The sequence below is a fragment of the Hirundo rustica genome, chromosome 22, assembly GCF_015227805.2.
Source record: "Hirundo rustica isolate bHirRus1 chromosome 22, bHirRus1.pri.v3, whole genome shotgun sequence".
Classification (NCBI taxonomy): Eukaryota; Metazoa; Chordata; class Aves; order Passeriformes; family Hirundinidae; genus Hirundo; species Hirundo rustica.
Window position 1 is genome coordinate 4,429,227 of NC_053471.1, and position 15,544 is coordinate 4,444,770.

The 15,544-nt window shown below is 48.6% G+C and overlaps 1 protein-coding gene across 1 annotated transcript in view; it reads right to left on the bottom strand.

The window, feature by feature from the left end:
* The window catches only part of PRDM16 (PR/SET domain 16), a 278,206-nt gene that overhangs the window by 46,171 nt on the left and 216,491 nt on the right, over positions 1 to 15,544 (bottom strand). Inside the window, exon 3 of the mRNA XM_058423363.1 lies at positions 1,800 to 1,934. Coding sequence (XP_058279346.1) covers positions 1,800 to 1,934 — 135 coding nt within the window. The remainder of the gene's footprint in view (positions 1 to 1,799; positions 1,935 to 15,544) is intronic.

Genomic DNA, 15,544 nt, shown 5'->3' on the forward strand with positions numbered 1-15,544 from the left:
CTTGAACTGCTCAAGTGTTTTTCCTTTTCAAGGCAGGAGTAACAACAGGAAAAAAGAAATCATTTCCCTTTTAGTAAATGATATAATTTATCAATGAATTTTTCCAGTCCTTCTTCAGAATCACAATTATCTCCAACAATCAAGGATCTTCTTCTCAAATACCTCTCCAGCATGAGTACATATAAAGAAAACTGGCTGATATTCTACATGGGAAAATCGGCTTCATAATTGAAAAATAGTGAATGTAACATCTCAATTAACCTTTTTTCTAAATAGAGGAATAAATACACTTTATATATATTATAATCTGTTAATGAGGGGGTGGAAATAATTGAGTGGTCCGGAATTTGCTGTAAATTTCCTCACTAAAATCCAGGAAAATTCTCTGTGCATTCCTGGGACTGTTCCCAGGTTACAGGACTAAAGAAGAACAGAAGGGGACACACACACACATTCAAAGACCATCTCCCCACATAAAAAAAAGCTTTTTTTCCCCTGAAAATAAAATTATTTTGATGAAAATCTTCTCCTGGCCCTTATCACCGCAGTGCTGCTTGGTCATTTAGAGGGCAATCATTCATTGCAAAAGTTTTTATTTTCTGTGGGTGCTTGTGAACAACCCCAAACTTTTTCCTGCTGCCTGGAGGGGAATGATCAAACTTTTGTCCTGCTTTGTGTTAGGGAAAAATGCATCCCCTGGTGCAATAAATGAAGTTAAAACCAGCAGCACCGAGAGACAGCAGGAGATAGGAATCCACACAGATTGGAAATTATCTTTGGGATTTACTCTGGGAAGGATTTGAGGTGTCTCCTGAGACGTCCCCTTTTGGGGAAACATCCCAAAAAGATCTTGACAGCCCCAAATCTGCCTCCTGCCTGCTAAGACAATATTTCTCTTTTAGGTTAAGTCTGAGCAGTAACTTCTATTTGAGTTGTACTCACTGCTGGTTTGTGAAGCTCACAATGTAAATTGCTCGTCTTCAATCCATTTTTGGGTCAAGGAACTTTGCCAACATCTTCAAAATCCTATTAATTCCTTATAAACCCCCACCAGGGACTGCTTCACCAGCATTGCTGTAGCCTGCCTAGGAGATTTCAACTTTCTCCTCAGCAGACTCCAAACCATCTCCCACTCGCCTCTTAAAAACAGACAAAAACTGAATTTCCACCCCAGAATCACCTTCCCCACCCTCCCTGGACACAATTTCCATGGTTCCCATTTCCAGTGCTGGTTTCCAGCTGTCCCAGAGGGGTTTGGTGCCATAACCTGGGTTTCACAGGATTTTCTCTACCACCAACAGAGTCAGGGGCTGGATCCTGAGTCAAGGATGGGATTATGAATCAAGGACTGGATCCTGAGTCTGGGGCTGGATTTTGAGTCAGGGACAGGGTCCTGAATCAAGAAGCGGATCCTGGGTCAGGGGCTGGATCCTGAGTTAGGGATGGGATCACAAATCAGGGACAGGATCCTGAGTCAAGGACTGAATCCTGAATTAGGACAGAATCCTGAGTCAGGGACAGGATCCTGAGTCTGGAACAGGATCACAAGTCGGGGCAGGATCCTGAGCCAGGGGCTGGATCCTGAATCAGGGAAAGGATCACAAGTCAGGGATGGGATCACGAGTCGGGGACAGGATCCTGAGTGGGTGACAGGACCATAAATCTGGAGGATTCAGCTCATCCCAGGGCTGACCCAGCCCTCGCTCAGCTCCCCTGGGTGCTGCCACTGCCCAGCACCCTGTGCCGAGCCCCAGGCCGTGCTGGGTGCCAGGGGAGCCCAGCAGCCCCAGGGATGTTACCTGCTCGTTGATGTGGCACACAGCCAGGTTCTGCTCGTCGCAGGAGCAGGACACTCGGATGTACTTCAGCCAGTTCCCAGCCCCGCCCTGGCCGGCGTCGCCGCAGAACTTCTCAGTGCCCAGAGCATCGGGAACCTGTGGGAGAACCGGACAGGAAAGGGGTCAGCTGGGGCCAAATGGCAGCTACAGAGGGGAGAAAGGGAGGAAAAGGGTCTGCAGGGCACAGCTCCAAACAAGAAATGGGAAGGAGAAATGTGGGTGATAGATAGGATTGATAAAGAGGTTTATGACAAGGATAAAATCAGCTCTCAGCCATTATCTGAAGGTCCTGGCTGGCAGAACCTCCAGGGACACACCTCAGAGTGGTGCGTGAGTAAAAGTTTCAGGACCACAAATATTCTGGAAAACACGGCTCTGGTACCACAGCTCAAGTAATCAAAGCAGGGAACTCCTCCAAACTGCACTGATTTTTATGGCAAGGTCCTTAACTGCTCCATCTTCACATCATCTGTCTCATCCTTTCATGCGGGGTAATTTTTAATTATAAACTTTTCAATAAACTCTCAAACCAGGTCACTTTTCACAGAGCTGTGAGATTCTATTTAAAGAAAAAAGCTTTACCCAATGCACTGCTTTCATTTATCTGAGTACAGCCTGAGAAATTCACCGGCCACATCTGTGTGGCTGAAGGTGAGATACAATTTGGCTGCTGTGAAAAAGAGGAATCCTTCAAAATAAAACCCCTCAGATATTTAAAGTCCAGGTGTGGGGGAAAAAAAAAAAAAAAAAAAAAAAAGTTATTTAAGGGGTTGCAGTCCAAAGAAAGTGACTGGTTTGCCAGGAAGAGACTTCTCCTCTCTCAAGGCAGTGGAGTTTGGTGACAGAACCAGAGGAGATGCTCAGCATTCCAGAACAACCTTTGGGATGATCAGGTTTGTAATTCACTCAGAAAAGCACGTTTTGAAAATGACACAGGGCACCCTGAAAACAAGGAGAAGCCCTTTGAGTTCTGGCATAGCAAGGCTCTGCTCTGCTCCCGAGTGGGCCTCCCTGCTCCAGAAACTCCTTTTTTCCTGAGATTCAGATTTCCCTCTACCCCGACCAGCCCCTGTGTCAGTGCAAATTACTTCAGTCATCAAAAGCTCTTAACGTGCTTTTACTAGCAATTAATTCTCCCAGAATCTCGTGGCATACGATTATATTTTTCCATCTATTTCAAGATGCAGAAAAAAAGAGAAAAAGGTGGGAAAACAAAGGAGAGGAAAAATTAAACTGGATGACAGTGATGACAGCAACAAGTCGAGCCTAAGGCTGGGCTGGGAAACCTCAGGGGAACAGGTCCAGTTCAGACTCTGGCTCCCAGCTCTGAGCTCCTGGGAAGACCAGAACCTGCCAGAAGCACTAGGACAGCTCCCAGATCCCTGCACTGGTCCCAGCAGACATTTCCTGGCCTCATCCCCACCACCAATCCTTCCTTCTCCAGCTCCCTGGCTGAAAAGGGATGAGGGAAAATCCCACCATAAGTACTGGGCTTCTTCCTTCCTGTCAGAACACGGCACTGGGAGTCACTGAAATGCTGCGATTTCTCCCAGAACGTGTTTGGGACAGAGCTGGTGTGAGAAAAAAACATGGCTGTGCTCAGTTTCTTCATCCTCTGCCTGGGAACACTCAGGGTCATTCACTCATCCCTAAATGGACCCTGGAAATTTCTAGACTCCTTTGGTCATCTACTGGCAGCACCAAAGGTCTGAGGTAGCCATTGATGGCACAAGAATTCTGCATAGTTTGGAAGTTTTAATTAAAAAAACCCAACAATAAAACCTGTTCTTCATGTGGCTGAAACACTACTGAGTTCACTTATGCTAAAATATCAGTAACTCCTGTTCTACCTCAGAGAGCTCCAGGGACACCCAGACTGCCTAAAGCTGGTGAGACAAAGAGCTTCTCTTGGCTTTTTTTGACCCCAATTCGAGTGGCCCAGCCAAGCCAGCCCCTCGAGTAGGGACACACCCAGACACCAAGTGACAGCAGCTTCCAGAAAAACTGTTTGGAAAAGCAAATGAGACAAATTGTCGATGCTCAGCTGGTCTGAAGCCACTGAAGAGTTTGGGCAGAGTTTGAGGAACCAGCAGCCCACAAAGCTCCCAGCAATCGGTGACATTCAGTGGCCCTGGGAACACGGGGTGGCAAATCCAGGACACACAAATAAGGTTTTTTATTTCACAGCTGTATCTTAGAGATGGTCTCTTTCATCTCTGAGGATTGTTTGAGTGGACACTTAGGGCCAAGGAATGGCTTAGGATGGAAGGGGCCTTAAGGATCATTTAATTCCAAACCACTGCCCTGGGCAGGGAGCTCGGGGAAAGCCAAGAACTCAGCTCAAATTCATTTTGCAGGGTCCTGCTCACCAGCTGAGCCTCGGGAGGAGGTTTTGCCATAGCTCGAAATCACCTGAAACTCTGTGGTTTTATCTGCGTGGGGCATTAAAACCCAAGCTGGGGGTGTGAAATCTGACAGATCAAAAACGAGAGAAAAAGGGGTGCTGGGAGAGCCTGAGAACCTGAGCTGCTGTTCTCACACAAACTCACTGCCCTCCACAAACAGAGCCCGGCACCACGGCCCAGAGCCCAGAAATGGGGACGGAGCCCTGCCACCCCTCATCCCTCCGCTGGCACCCACCAGGAGCCTCTGCAAAGGGAATAAACGGGGTGATCAGCTGCTCTCAGAGCGCTGCAGGACCAGTTCCAGAGCCAGGGCAGCTCCGGGGCCAGCTCAGCCCTCGGTGGCCAACGCCTCTAATTAAAGATCAGGTTCACACGCTCGCACTCCTCGCTGATGGTCTCTACCAAAGTTATTTCACAGCTTGAAAGCGCCGAGGAGCGCAGCAGCAGTCACCCAGCACTATCTGCAGTATCTGTTCTTTCTTCTGTCAAACGTTCACACACAGAAAAAATATTTTAAGTCTCTCTTCCCTCCCCCCAGCTGAGAAAACTCCGGAAAAACAAACTGAAACCTTTTACCACATCTTCTTCCAGTTCAGACCAGAAGGAAATCAGAAATTTCCTCTGGCGAAATTCTGCAAACCAACTGTTTACAAGTCTTTGTCAGTAAGTGAAAAAAAAAGAAGAAAAAGAGATATTCCAGTTTGAAAATGCTCCTGGGATGCTCACGGAGCATCGGTTTTTCTGTGTTCTTTTGGAGAGCCGAAAAACACCCTGTGCTCTAGGACAGGTGGAGAAGGAAAATGGAGGCAAAAAAAAATTGGGAATGGGCAAACTAAAGATCCCAGATGGAAGCACAGAGGGATTCACCCCACTCCTGGAAGGCTCGGCTCCCCACAGCTCCCCACATCCCCACACCTGGGGATGTTATTACCACAAAAGGCATCTCCAGCTCAATTAAATCTCTTTATTCACAGTTAAAACCAGAATTAAGTCCCTCCACATCCAGGACTCAGCAACAACTTCAATCACAAAACCACCCACCCCTGTTTTGCTGGGCAGGTAAAGGCTGACATCAGATATTTAGCACCAACAGCAAAAAAACCCAGAGATGCCACAGGAAGAAAAAACCCATCAGAAAATCCAGTGTAATTATTAGCAGGACTCTGACTTGGAGCTGACATGGAATTTCTGCCTGTGCTCTCTGCTCAGGCTGGCTCTGTGTCAGTGGAGATGTCTCTCCTGAGAGTAATTTGGCTTGGACTTTAAAAGGAGTTGTCAGAGGGAAAGGAGAGATGAAAAAAATAAAAAAAAGTGGGAAGATACTGGAGAGGAGAAAACAAAATAAAATCAGTTTGTGGTTGGTAATTGGTGCTGGTTTTGCAAGTCTATAACCATCATGTGCTGCTACTCCAGTCAGTTTTGGGGAATGCATTTCACCTCCTCCATCCCCGTGGCTCTGAGGCCTGGAATCCCTGCCCCACGGAGCTGGGCTCCCTGCAGGAATAAGATTTCTCCCTTTTTCTCTGTCCCTGTGTTAAACCCCAGCAGTCTGGGACAGCCCCTGCCCTGGAGATGTGCTGGAAAAGCAGACTTTCATCTGGCCTGCAGCCTTCGGACACGCACAGAAAGTTAATTACTGTGGGAGCGCTTCCTCTGGCCGCTCTTCCATTTTATCCCTCCCACCCCATCATGGATTTTTTTCCCCGCTTCTTTTTTCATCACTGAACACGCCAAAACTGCAGTTCATCTTTTCTCCTTCTGCTGCAGATGGTGAGTTCAGTCTTTATTTATTAACCCACGGCACCTCCCAGCACTTTTTTCTTCAAATCCAACAGCTCATGTAAGAATTCCCAATTCCCCTTCCCTTCCCTGCCGGTAACAGTGCCGTGGTTTCGTCTCGTGGAGTCGTTCTCCGGGTTTCACAGAACTCTCCTTGCTCTGAAGTCCCCCAGCCTCCTCCTGTCCAGTCCATCCCCTCCAAACAAATGCACCTTCCCGTTCCCCGGGATCACAGGGCTCCGAGCGCCCCTCTGCAGAGACACGGATTTGGGATGCAGAGCCAGAGCTCCGGCTGTGGCTGTGCTTCAGACCCATCCCCAGCCAGCCAAAAGGAAATTGTTGTCATGTTCCAGGGCTCACTTTGCAGCTTCATCTGCCGTCTGCCGAGCAGCGCTCAGGGTTTGGATCCAAAAGGCTCCTTGATCTCGCAGAGGCTCCGCTCCGTAATTTATTAACATCAGAAATGCTGAGTTATGGGGCAGAAGTTATGGAAAAATCCTCTCGAACGTTTACAATTTTTTTTGCACATCATTTGAGGTTTCCTGCCCCTCTAATTTGTGGGCTCTCTGTTGGGTTGTTTCTTTCACATTTTAATGGGCAGCGTCCAAGGTTTGGCCCCGGCAGAGGTGTGCCGGGGGGCTGGAATGCCTGCGGATCTGTCGTCAGTTGGCTTAATGGATTCCTAGTGTGCATGGAGAAACGGAGCAACCAGGAGTTTGCCATCACTGACCCGGCGTCCTGTTGCTATAACATCCCTCCCCAGAAGCCCAGAGTGTAATAAACCTTCTCATCCCATGGTCGCAGAATCTGCCTCTGACAGCTTGGCTGATGTGCACATTTTATTTGGCAGGAGTTGGAGATTTTTTCCTTTTTTTTCCCCCCCCTTTTTTTTGCTTTAATGACCCACGAGCTGATTTAGAGCAATAAACTGTTGCCATGAAGTTTTGTTGTGTTTCTTTTAAATAAAGGGAAGGGAGGGACTGCTGCAATTTATGACTTTCAGAAGTAACTGAAACAGAAAGTCCATTCTTGCCATGAAACGAAGAGAAAAAGACTTCATCCAGAGAAACACCTCTGTCAACGTGTAGACACGAAGCCTAGATGAACTCATAAATTCAGCACTCTGCCTGCAATTAAGCAGGCTTCCTGGTGATTTGACAAAGAGTAAATGAGAAACGTGTCAGACAAGAACAGGTCATAGCACTGGAAAGCGCTGGGAAGAGCAGCTGAGCCAAACCCAGCTTGTCTGCTCAGGGCCGCAGGAAAAGCTCGGCGTGTACTCAGGGAGAGCTACTTCGAGTGATGTACAGTGAACTTCTTGTGCAAATGGAAGGTCCTGGAAGGAGCTCCCAGCTCCAAACCCACCAGATAAAGAGAGAAGAGGCTGCAGAGCTGTCACCACCAGCCTGCGTGGGATGGTCACATCCTCATCCTCAGCGTGACCCCTTGGGACATGGGCAGTGCAAGTTCTAAGGGCTGCTAAAGGGCTGCAGGATCACCGAGCTCAGTTCATGTTTCTGGCTCTGTGAGCAGGATCCTGTCCTCAGGAGTCTCCTCACCACCCCTGTCCCCTCCCCTCTGCGGGCAGACCCTCAGGTTTCCAGCAGCACAGCACAGGACCCACCAGCTCTGAGACAAAACCCCAGCGAATCCAAACACTCTGAATGCTCAGAGGGGAGGAGAACAAATCTTTATGGCTCTCCTCCTGTCGAGCAGGCACGTTTCTGCTTCTTCCAAACTGAGCCAAGAGCTGGGAGAACCACGAGTGTGAGGAGACCCAGCTGGATTGCTCTGGGGCCAGTGGGGTGGGTGATGCCAGGCAGAGGCTGCTGAACCTGGTGACACTGCTGAGCCTGGTGACAATGATGAGCCCAATGACACTGCTGAGCCTGGTGACACTGCAGAGCCCAGTGACACTGCTGAGCCTGGTGACACTGCTGAGCCTGGTGACACTGCTGAGCTTGGTGACAATGATGAGCCCAATGACACTGCTGAGCCTGGTGACACTGCTGAGCTTGGTGACAATGCTGAGCCTGGTGACACTGCTGAGCCTGGTGACACTGCTGAGCCTGGTGACAATGCTGAGCTTGGTGACACTGCTGAGCCTGGTGACACTGCTGGCTTTGGTGACAGTGTTGAGCTTGGTGACAGTGTTGAGTTTGGTGACACTCCAGAGCCATGCCAGCTCGAGAGAGGCAGAGCGCTGCTGTAGCCAATGAGAGAGAGACCAATTCAGGTTTTTAAAAGGCTGGAGGTTTTCAAACTTCCACTTCCACCCAAGCCACATGTCTGGAGTGGGAATTTTCCACTGGTCTGTGCATTTCTGGGCTGCTGCATCCTCTGGCTTCACGAAGGGGCTGGAGGAAAAACATCCCAGGGAAGGCTGGTCCTGGGACAGTATTTCTGTCACAAGAAATAACCTTCTCATTCTTCTTCCCCCACCACATCTAAAGCACACGAGGGATCACATGAAAAAAGGCTGTTTTCTCCCAAAAGTCCCTGTCCAGGTTCCAAGCAGAGCAGCCTGGAGGCTCACACAGGCTTGGGAAGCAAGGCTGCATTTCTGGAGAGAGTTTGAAACCAGCGGAGCCTTTTGAAGGGCTGCCCACTATTAGCTGCTCTTCTCTTACACACCAGCACAGTGAGCATTTCCCAAGTGTCTGCTCTGCATCAGGATAAAAAGGGCTGGGAAAAGCTGCAGCATCACTGCTGTGTCCTTCAGGCACCGCAGATTCCCTCCAGCTGAAGGAACATCGGACCTGACCCTACACACAGAACCTCAGGAAGAACCAACAGCAGCAAGAATCATACAGGACGCATTTAATTTATATTAAATTTACATTCCCACCCATTAAATGCAATCTCCAGGAAAGCATCTCCTGCTCTCCACAGCAGAGACGCACCACGGATACATGGCAGAGCAATGGGGCAAAGAGGAGAAATCAAGAAATCTTGAGGAAAATCCACCCTGGCTCTGCTTTCCTTCCCCTGTACCTGTAATTCCTTCTATTCCCATCGTGGAGATGCAGTTTTGCTGCCCAGAAGACACCCTGGATGACACAGGATGGCACAGGCAGTGCTGCCAACGCCGATTCCTGTTGGTGCACAAAACCAATCCCACCCCCTCGTTTGTCTCCTCCTCTCTGAGGGCGATCAGCTCCCCTTGCACAGCAACATCTCATCACCACGCAGAAAAACACCGAGCTAAAGATGTCAAAACAGAGGGCGACTTCCAAGCTGATGGCAGGCATTTATCTCAACAAAAGCTCATTTTCCACCAGTAACGTAATTCATACCACACTGATTTAAATTAAACAGTAAACCATAAAAATCTCTGCTCAAATCAAATCCCAGGGCTGCCTCAGATACTGTACACACGAGGCAAGGAAGGGATTTCCAGTTCTTTGCAATATACACACACAAAAACTTTGAAGTTTTCCTCCACACCGAAAGAGTTCAGGACATCCCATTTTTGTATCCTACAGCATTTTGGCTCATTCCAAAAGAATCGTAATTGTGAAGTTCTAAATAGATGGGAAAAAGATGGGAAAAAATGGGAAAAAAATGGGAGCTTGGGAGAAATCTTCCTCTGATTAAAAGAAAAGAAAAGAAAAGACAGAAGCTACCAGAGGCAGGGGAGGATTTGGAGTCTCAGGACATTTCACTGCACTGGGAAGAGGGAGCAGCAGCAGGAGGTGCAGCAGGGCTGAGCTCCCTGAGCTGCTCCAAGGGGTTAAAACAGACACAAATCACTTGTATCCCAGAGTTTTTGTGGCGATCCAAAACGCTTTAGGGTCTGATTCCTCTGCTGCTTTTTCCAAAGGACCGTGTGGGCTAAAATGGCTCCCTAATGACCGGGTGCCAATTAGCCCAGGGGGAGGGAAGAGCAGGGCAGCTCTCCTGGCAGAAGGGAGCAGGGACAAAAGCTGAACAGAACTTTATTGTACGAAGATGGGAACATTTTCTGATGGCAATTTGTCCAAGAGTCCTCTCAGCACTGAGGCACAGCTTCTTCCCTTATCCATAGCCCAAAAGGTACTTATGCCGTAAGGAAAACTCAGCAAACCTTAAAAATAAATCCTGATCAGCGTCTTGAGGTGCATCCTGGGAGTTCCACTGCATCAGGATGGACAGAAGGAGCTGCTGCTTGCTTTAAATAATTCCTTATTACTCCATCTGGGTTTTTAGTAACGTTTTGGGAATGGAGCTGTGGAACACCACGAGCACGGAGGCCTCACCAGGGTGATTTATGGGCAGCACTCAGTGCCAAACCCATCTGGCCAAAAAAGTGGCAGAGCCTTCAACTGCCCATTCCTGGCGCTGATATCAGCTCCAAAGCATCAGCCTGGCAAAGGCCACTGGAGGTCCCAGCAGGAGAGGACCCCCATGAAATGATATGATCTTATGGTCTCCTCCGAGCCTCTTCCTTGGGAAGAATCCAGACTCCCACCCAACAGCCCTGGAAAATCCACTGCCTCCCCCTGCAAACGCTCTGGGATTGCATTGGGTCATTAACAACACATGAAACAAATTCCAACAACTCTTATCCTGGTACCCCACAGAGAGATGAATGAATTCAGAGAGCTGAGGGGCTTGAAACAGCACTCATTTTCCCTTTAATTAATAGATTTGGGTATATATGGCCCAAGTTCAAGCAAAGAGGGGGACGCAGACCAGGAAGCCTGTGCCCTGGGGTGTGTTTGATGGACACATCTGGGTGTTTCACTCCTGAACACTAAGAGTGTTATTTTTAAAGCTTGATACCTGGAGTTACTCTGCAGCCTGGTTCTGGTTGTTGGGCCATGTTTGGGCACCTCAGCACAGCACAAATCAAACTTTCTGCCAGTTTGAAATATTGAAAATTACTGGGAATCAGAAGTGAAGGGAACCAAAGTTACTGGCAGGGTGGGCTGTAAGCAGTGCAACAAGGCCAAGGTGTTGAATGTCTGGAGAGGCTGGAAAGGGTGTGGACTTTAATTCCACGTGTGACTGGTGTTAGCTGCACCCATGCAATGACAACCACTGTGCTGGTCTCACTTCTGTCTTCTCCCAAACCTTCTGCACCCTGCTTTAGGCGCTGCTCAAACCAGGACTGACAGGTCCCACCACAAAACAAGGTGATACAACCATGGAAAGAAGGGAATCGCCATCAAAAACCTGCCCGAGGTGTGGTTCAGATTGGCAAGGCAAGCCCCAAGACACACAGGTATCACACTTTTCTAGCACTAATTTAGAAGGTTAATAGAGGAGGATTATCCCTCCTTACTTTCCCTGCCAGCATGGATAACAACAGCCCAGCAATCCAGGAACACTCACCTGGACGTGTGCACCTCTCCTCCCACTGGCTTTAAAAGCCTTGAATTTAAAGGCCCAAAGGCTAAGTATTCCAATGGTTTAACCACGACCTGACGCGTTCAGAAAAAACGAATTAAAAAGAAAATAAAAGGAGGATAAAAACCCCACCAAAAAGCAGCCCAGGCAGGGCTGTGCCTTCCCCGTGAGCACAGCTGCACCCTGGCTCCCTTCACACAGGAAACCCCCTCAAAGGGCCACGCTGGGACGGGGAAGCCGAGCCCTCATAACCTTTCTTATCAGCAGCAGGGCCGGCAGCTGCTCGGCTGCCCCGCTCTCGTGCTCTTTAGAAGGTGTGAAATAGATGAGTTTGTGAGCTGGGCTGGCACTGAGAAAGAGAACGAAAGGATTTTCGAGGTTCCCCCGCCGGCGGCAGATCAAAAACAGCGCCAGCAGCCCCCTCTTTGAGGAGCTCAGGAAACAAAGCTGCCCAAAAGAGATTTTCTCTCACGAGGTGCTGCTCACCCCTCCGAGAGCTGAGATGTGTGATCTCTTCAGAGCGATATTTACCGAAAACCCGACTCGAGGAAGGCGCTAAATGAGGCGCCGAGGCCTGCGGGCCTGTCCCAGGCTCTCACCACTGCCCTACATGCTGGCTTATCTTATAAATATCACCAAACGTGAGGGCAAGAGGCCTTCCCGGCACGAAGGAAGCGCTGATACCTCCTGTGAGGGAATTTGGGGTGCTCAGGACAGCCATGGCCCAGGGGTTTGGAGCATCAACCAGCAGCTGCTCCCCTTGCCTTGGGCTGCTGGAAGGACAACAAGGGTCTGGGCTGAGGGAGCTGTTCCACAGCTAAAAATTCCTCTCTGCTCTGGGTTTTTAAAGCATCCAGGCTTGTCCCAACCCTTTGCCTTTGGATATTGGCTGAAGAGTGAGGGCGAGGTCAGAGAAGCAGATCCTCAGGGCACTTCCAGGAAAAATCTGCTCCCAGAAAATCTGCTCCCAGAAAATCTGCTGTTTTGCCTCCTGAGGGACATGAAGATCATTCACATGACCTAAATCTTGAGCAAGAACTTCTCCATTACCCACAGTTTGTCTTCAATGTGAGCATCACTGAAATCAGAACTGGGGACACCAGGGTGGACATTTTGCCTCCAGTTTGCTTCTACGTGAGAAAAGAAGATTTTGGAGTCAGTTCTCACCTAAAGATACTGAAGTCTTTTACAGAAGGGGAGTTCCCCCTGCCCCAACCCGACAGCTGCCTGCGGGTTTAGCGACAATCTCACTCACAGATACACAAAGAAAATGTGCAAAGTGTTCTGCCTTCCGATTTATGCAGTGAATATGGCCATTTTCCCGCCAGCACAGTGAGTCACACTTGTAAAGAAATTCTAGGGTGCTCATTTTCCACCAAACTCTCTGAAGCAATAATTTTCTGCTGGCTGGTCGTTGAGACATCCGTGAGAGGTTCACAAGCCTTCGAGCCAAACCTTGTTCCTTCTTTCCAAATTATGACAAGGAGGGACTGATAAAATTATTTCCCCCTGCAGCTCTGCCCCCTCTGCAGCTGAAAGCAAAGCAGTGTCTTGTCTGACATCACTGAAAGGGCTGAAATCTCAGCCATAAGGAAGTACAAGGGTAAAACTGCACAGTCCCAAGTGCCGCCGGGGTGAACTTTACCCCGAGCCAATTCACCTACTTATGAAATGATACATCCCAGGGAATTGATTCTAATGATAAATCTGCCCTTTGAATATGCTGAGAAACAACATTTCAAAATCTCCAGCTCGGATCTGATCCCATCTCTGGGTCAAAAGACAGCAGAGTGGTGGTGTGGAGGTAAGGGCTTGGATGGAGCCGCAGGAGAGCGTTGAGTGAGAGGGACCCCGATGCCTCTGCTCAGGTTGTTTTACTGAGACGGTGCCAGCACATCTGGTTCTCTGACAGCAGGGCTCAAAACAAACCTGATCTGACACTCCAGATAGCTCACACTGCCCCAGCAGGGGCAGGTTTGTGTTAGGGAGATGCTGATAACCTCCACTCAGAACTCCTTATCTTCCACGACACCTGTGCCCAGCCTGAGAGACAGAGCCCAGCAGCTCCATCCTCCCCCTGATCCACATCCTGACCCGGCAGGAGGAGACCTCTGCTCCTTTTAATCAGGGCTGTTTTGAAGCCAGATGTGAAGGACAAAACATGTACCTGCATCTGCCTTTGGAGCTAATTTCTCACCTCTCAGAAAGCCAGACTTCCACCCAAAGGTGGAGATGAGGGTGACAAATATTTCCTTTATGGAAAAGGGAACCCTCCTCCTTTCTAGGGCACTCTGATCTTTAAGGTCTGTTCCAACCCAAACTAATCTAGGATGATTTTCTCAGTCCGCTCTCAGTTACAGTAAATCTGAGGATGGTTTTGTCTCTTAAAACCAAATACTCATGGAGAAAAAAAAAAAAAAAAAATCAGACTTGAGGTATTTAGAAGGTTCACCTGATAATGATCTCAAAGACTTCCTCATTGATATACAGAAACCCTTTTTCTTTTTTTTTGTGATAGATTACTTCTTATTTTGAAGTTTAAAGTCCTCAGTTATAGAACATAAAACTTCAAACCCTCTCAACCCTACTAAAAAGCATTAATTTGATGCTAAGTAGAAATTAACACATTTTTAAGCAGTGCTACAGCATCCAAAACAAACAAACATGGTGAGGACATTATTGTCTCCATTCCCTTCACAGACACTCACACAAAAGTTGAAGTAACTGCCCAAGCCTTGAAGTGCTGCTGAAACGGTTTCTCGTGCTCTAATCCTGCAGCTTTCAAACCAGTCCATGGTATAAATGATTCCTGCCTGTATCTGGCAGCCCTGGGAGTTCTCTGAGGATGAACATAAATTCAGTTATACCAAATTAAATGGGAACATACACAAGCCACATAACATTTTAATTGGGGGGTGATTCCTCATTTTTTTCGGAAGAACTGTGCAATATCTGAGTCCACAAAGATGATATGACACATCTGCTTTCTCCCTGGAGCTGCCTGCTTCTATTAATTACCCTGCAGAGATATATTTATATTGATGTAGTCAGTGTGTGAATGAAACCTCATGGAGGAAAAATGGTTTAATTAAGGGGGGGAAACGTGGCTTACGGGTGCTGAGAAAATCTGGTCTTTAGAGTCAGTAAAAGTTTCATAAGTGATTAGATAAAAATAAATCCTAGGGAATATATTTGCACCGAGTATGTCTTTGACATTACATGCTGGAGAATCACATTAAAAAAAGTTCCTGACCCAATCCATTGGCTGCACCGGGGGGTGAGTTCAGACCACTCCAGCGCTCTCCTTCACTTTTCCTCTGCTCTGCTTAACAAATCTGCCCCTGCTGCCCCAAACTGCTGCCTCCCTGCACTCCTGTGCCAGTGTTAACTTCCCAAAATTAGGCAAAGGCAGGGCCAAGCTCTGCCCTGTCCCACTCTGCCTCCCACAGTTACTGCTGGAGTGGGGAAGGAGTGAACAGCAGCAGAGGCTCTGCTGCAGCTTTTCCCTGCCTGTTCCAAGAGCCAAAAGAAGAGTCAGCCTGTAAATGACACGGAAATATTGGCAGAACGCTTTTCAGAGGAACAAACATCACAGACACTCAGGTGTGTGCAGAGCACACCTGGCTGGGCCAGCCCGGCCTTGCTCCGTGTCCAACAGCAGCCACTGAACGTGGTGCCGAAGGGAAGAGTTTCACCCAGTCCCCGAAGCAGGGAGGCAGAAAACAAGGCAGGAAAACCCAGAGCACCGGGAGGGCCCCCGGAGCTGCCCCGGCCCCGGCACAAGGCGCTCTTTGTGCCGGACGATGCTCCTGCGAGAGTCGCTGCCGCAGCCCAAAGCCCGGCCAGAGATGGAGATCTCACACACTAATAAATAAAAATAAATATCTGACCTCAAGTAAAAGATCCTTCGTTTGACACTCCTGATCATTTTTTTATACTTCAAGCTCAGTTTTTACTGGACAGGATCCAGCCATCCTATGGAAATGGAACAGCCTTTTTCTTTAGGTGAACAAAAGTCCTTTTCTAGTCCTGAGGGCCGGCGAGTTTATCCAAATATTCTCGGTTTACTACTAGCCCCTTTTGGAGCCGATGCACTCGATACAAGCGCACTTTGTACCTGCGGGGCAGCGCCAGGACAGGGCTGGAGCCGCCCGGCTGGGAGGGACCCGCGGAGCCCCTGCCCTCCTCATC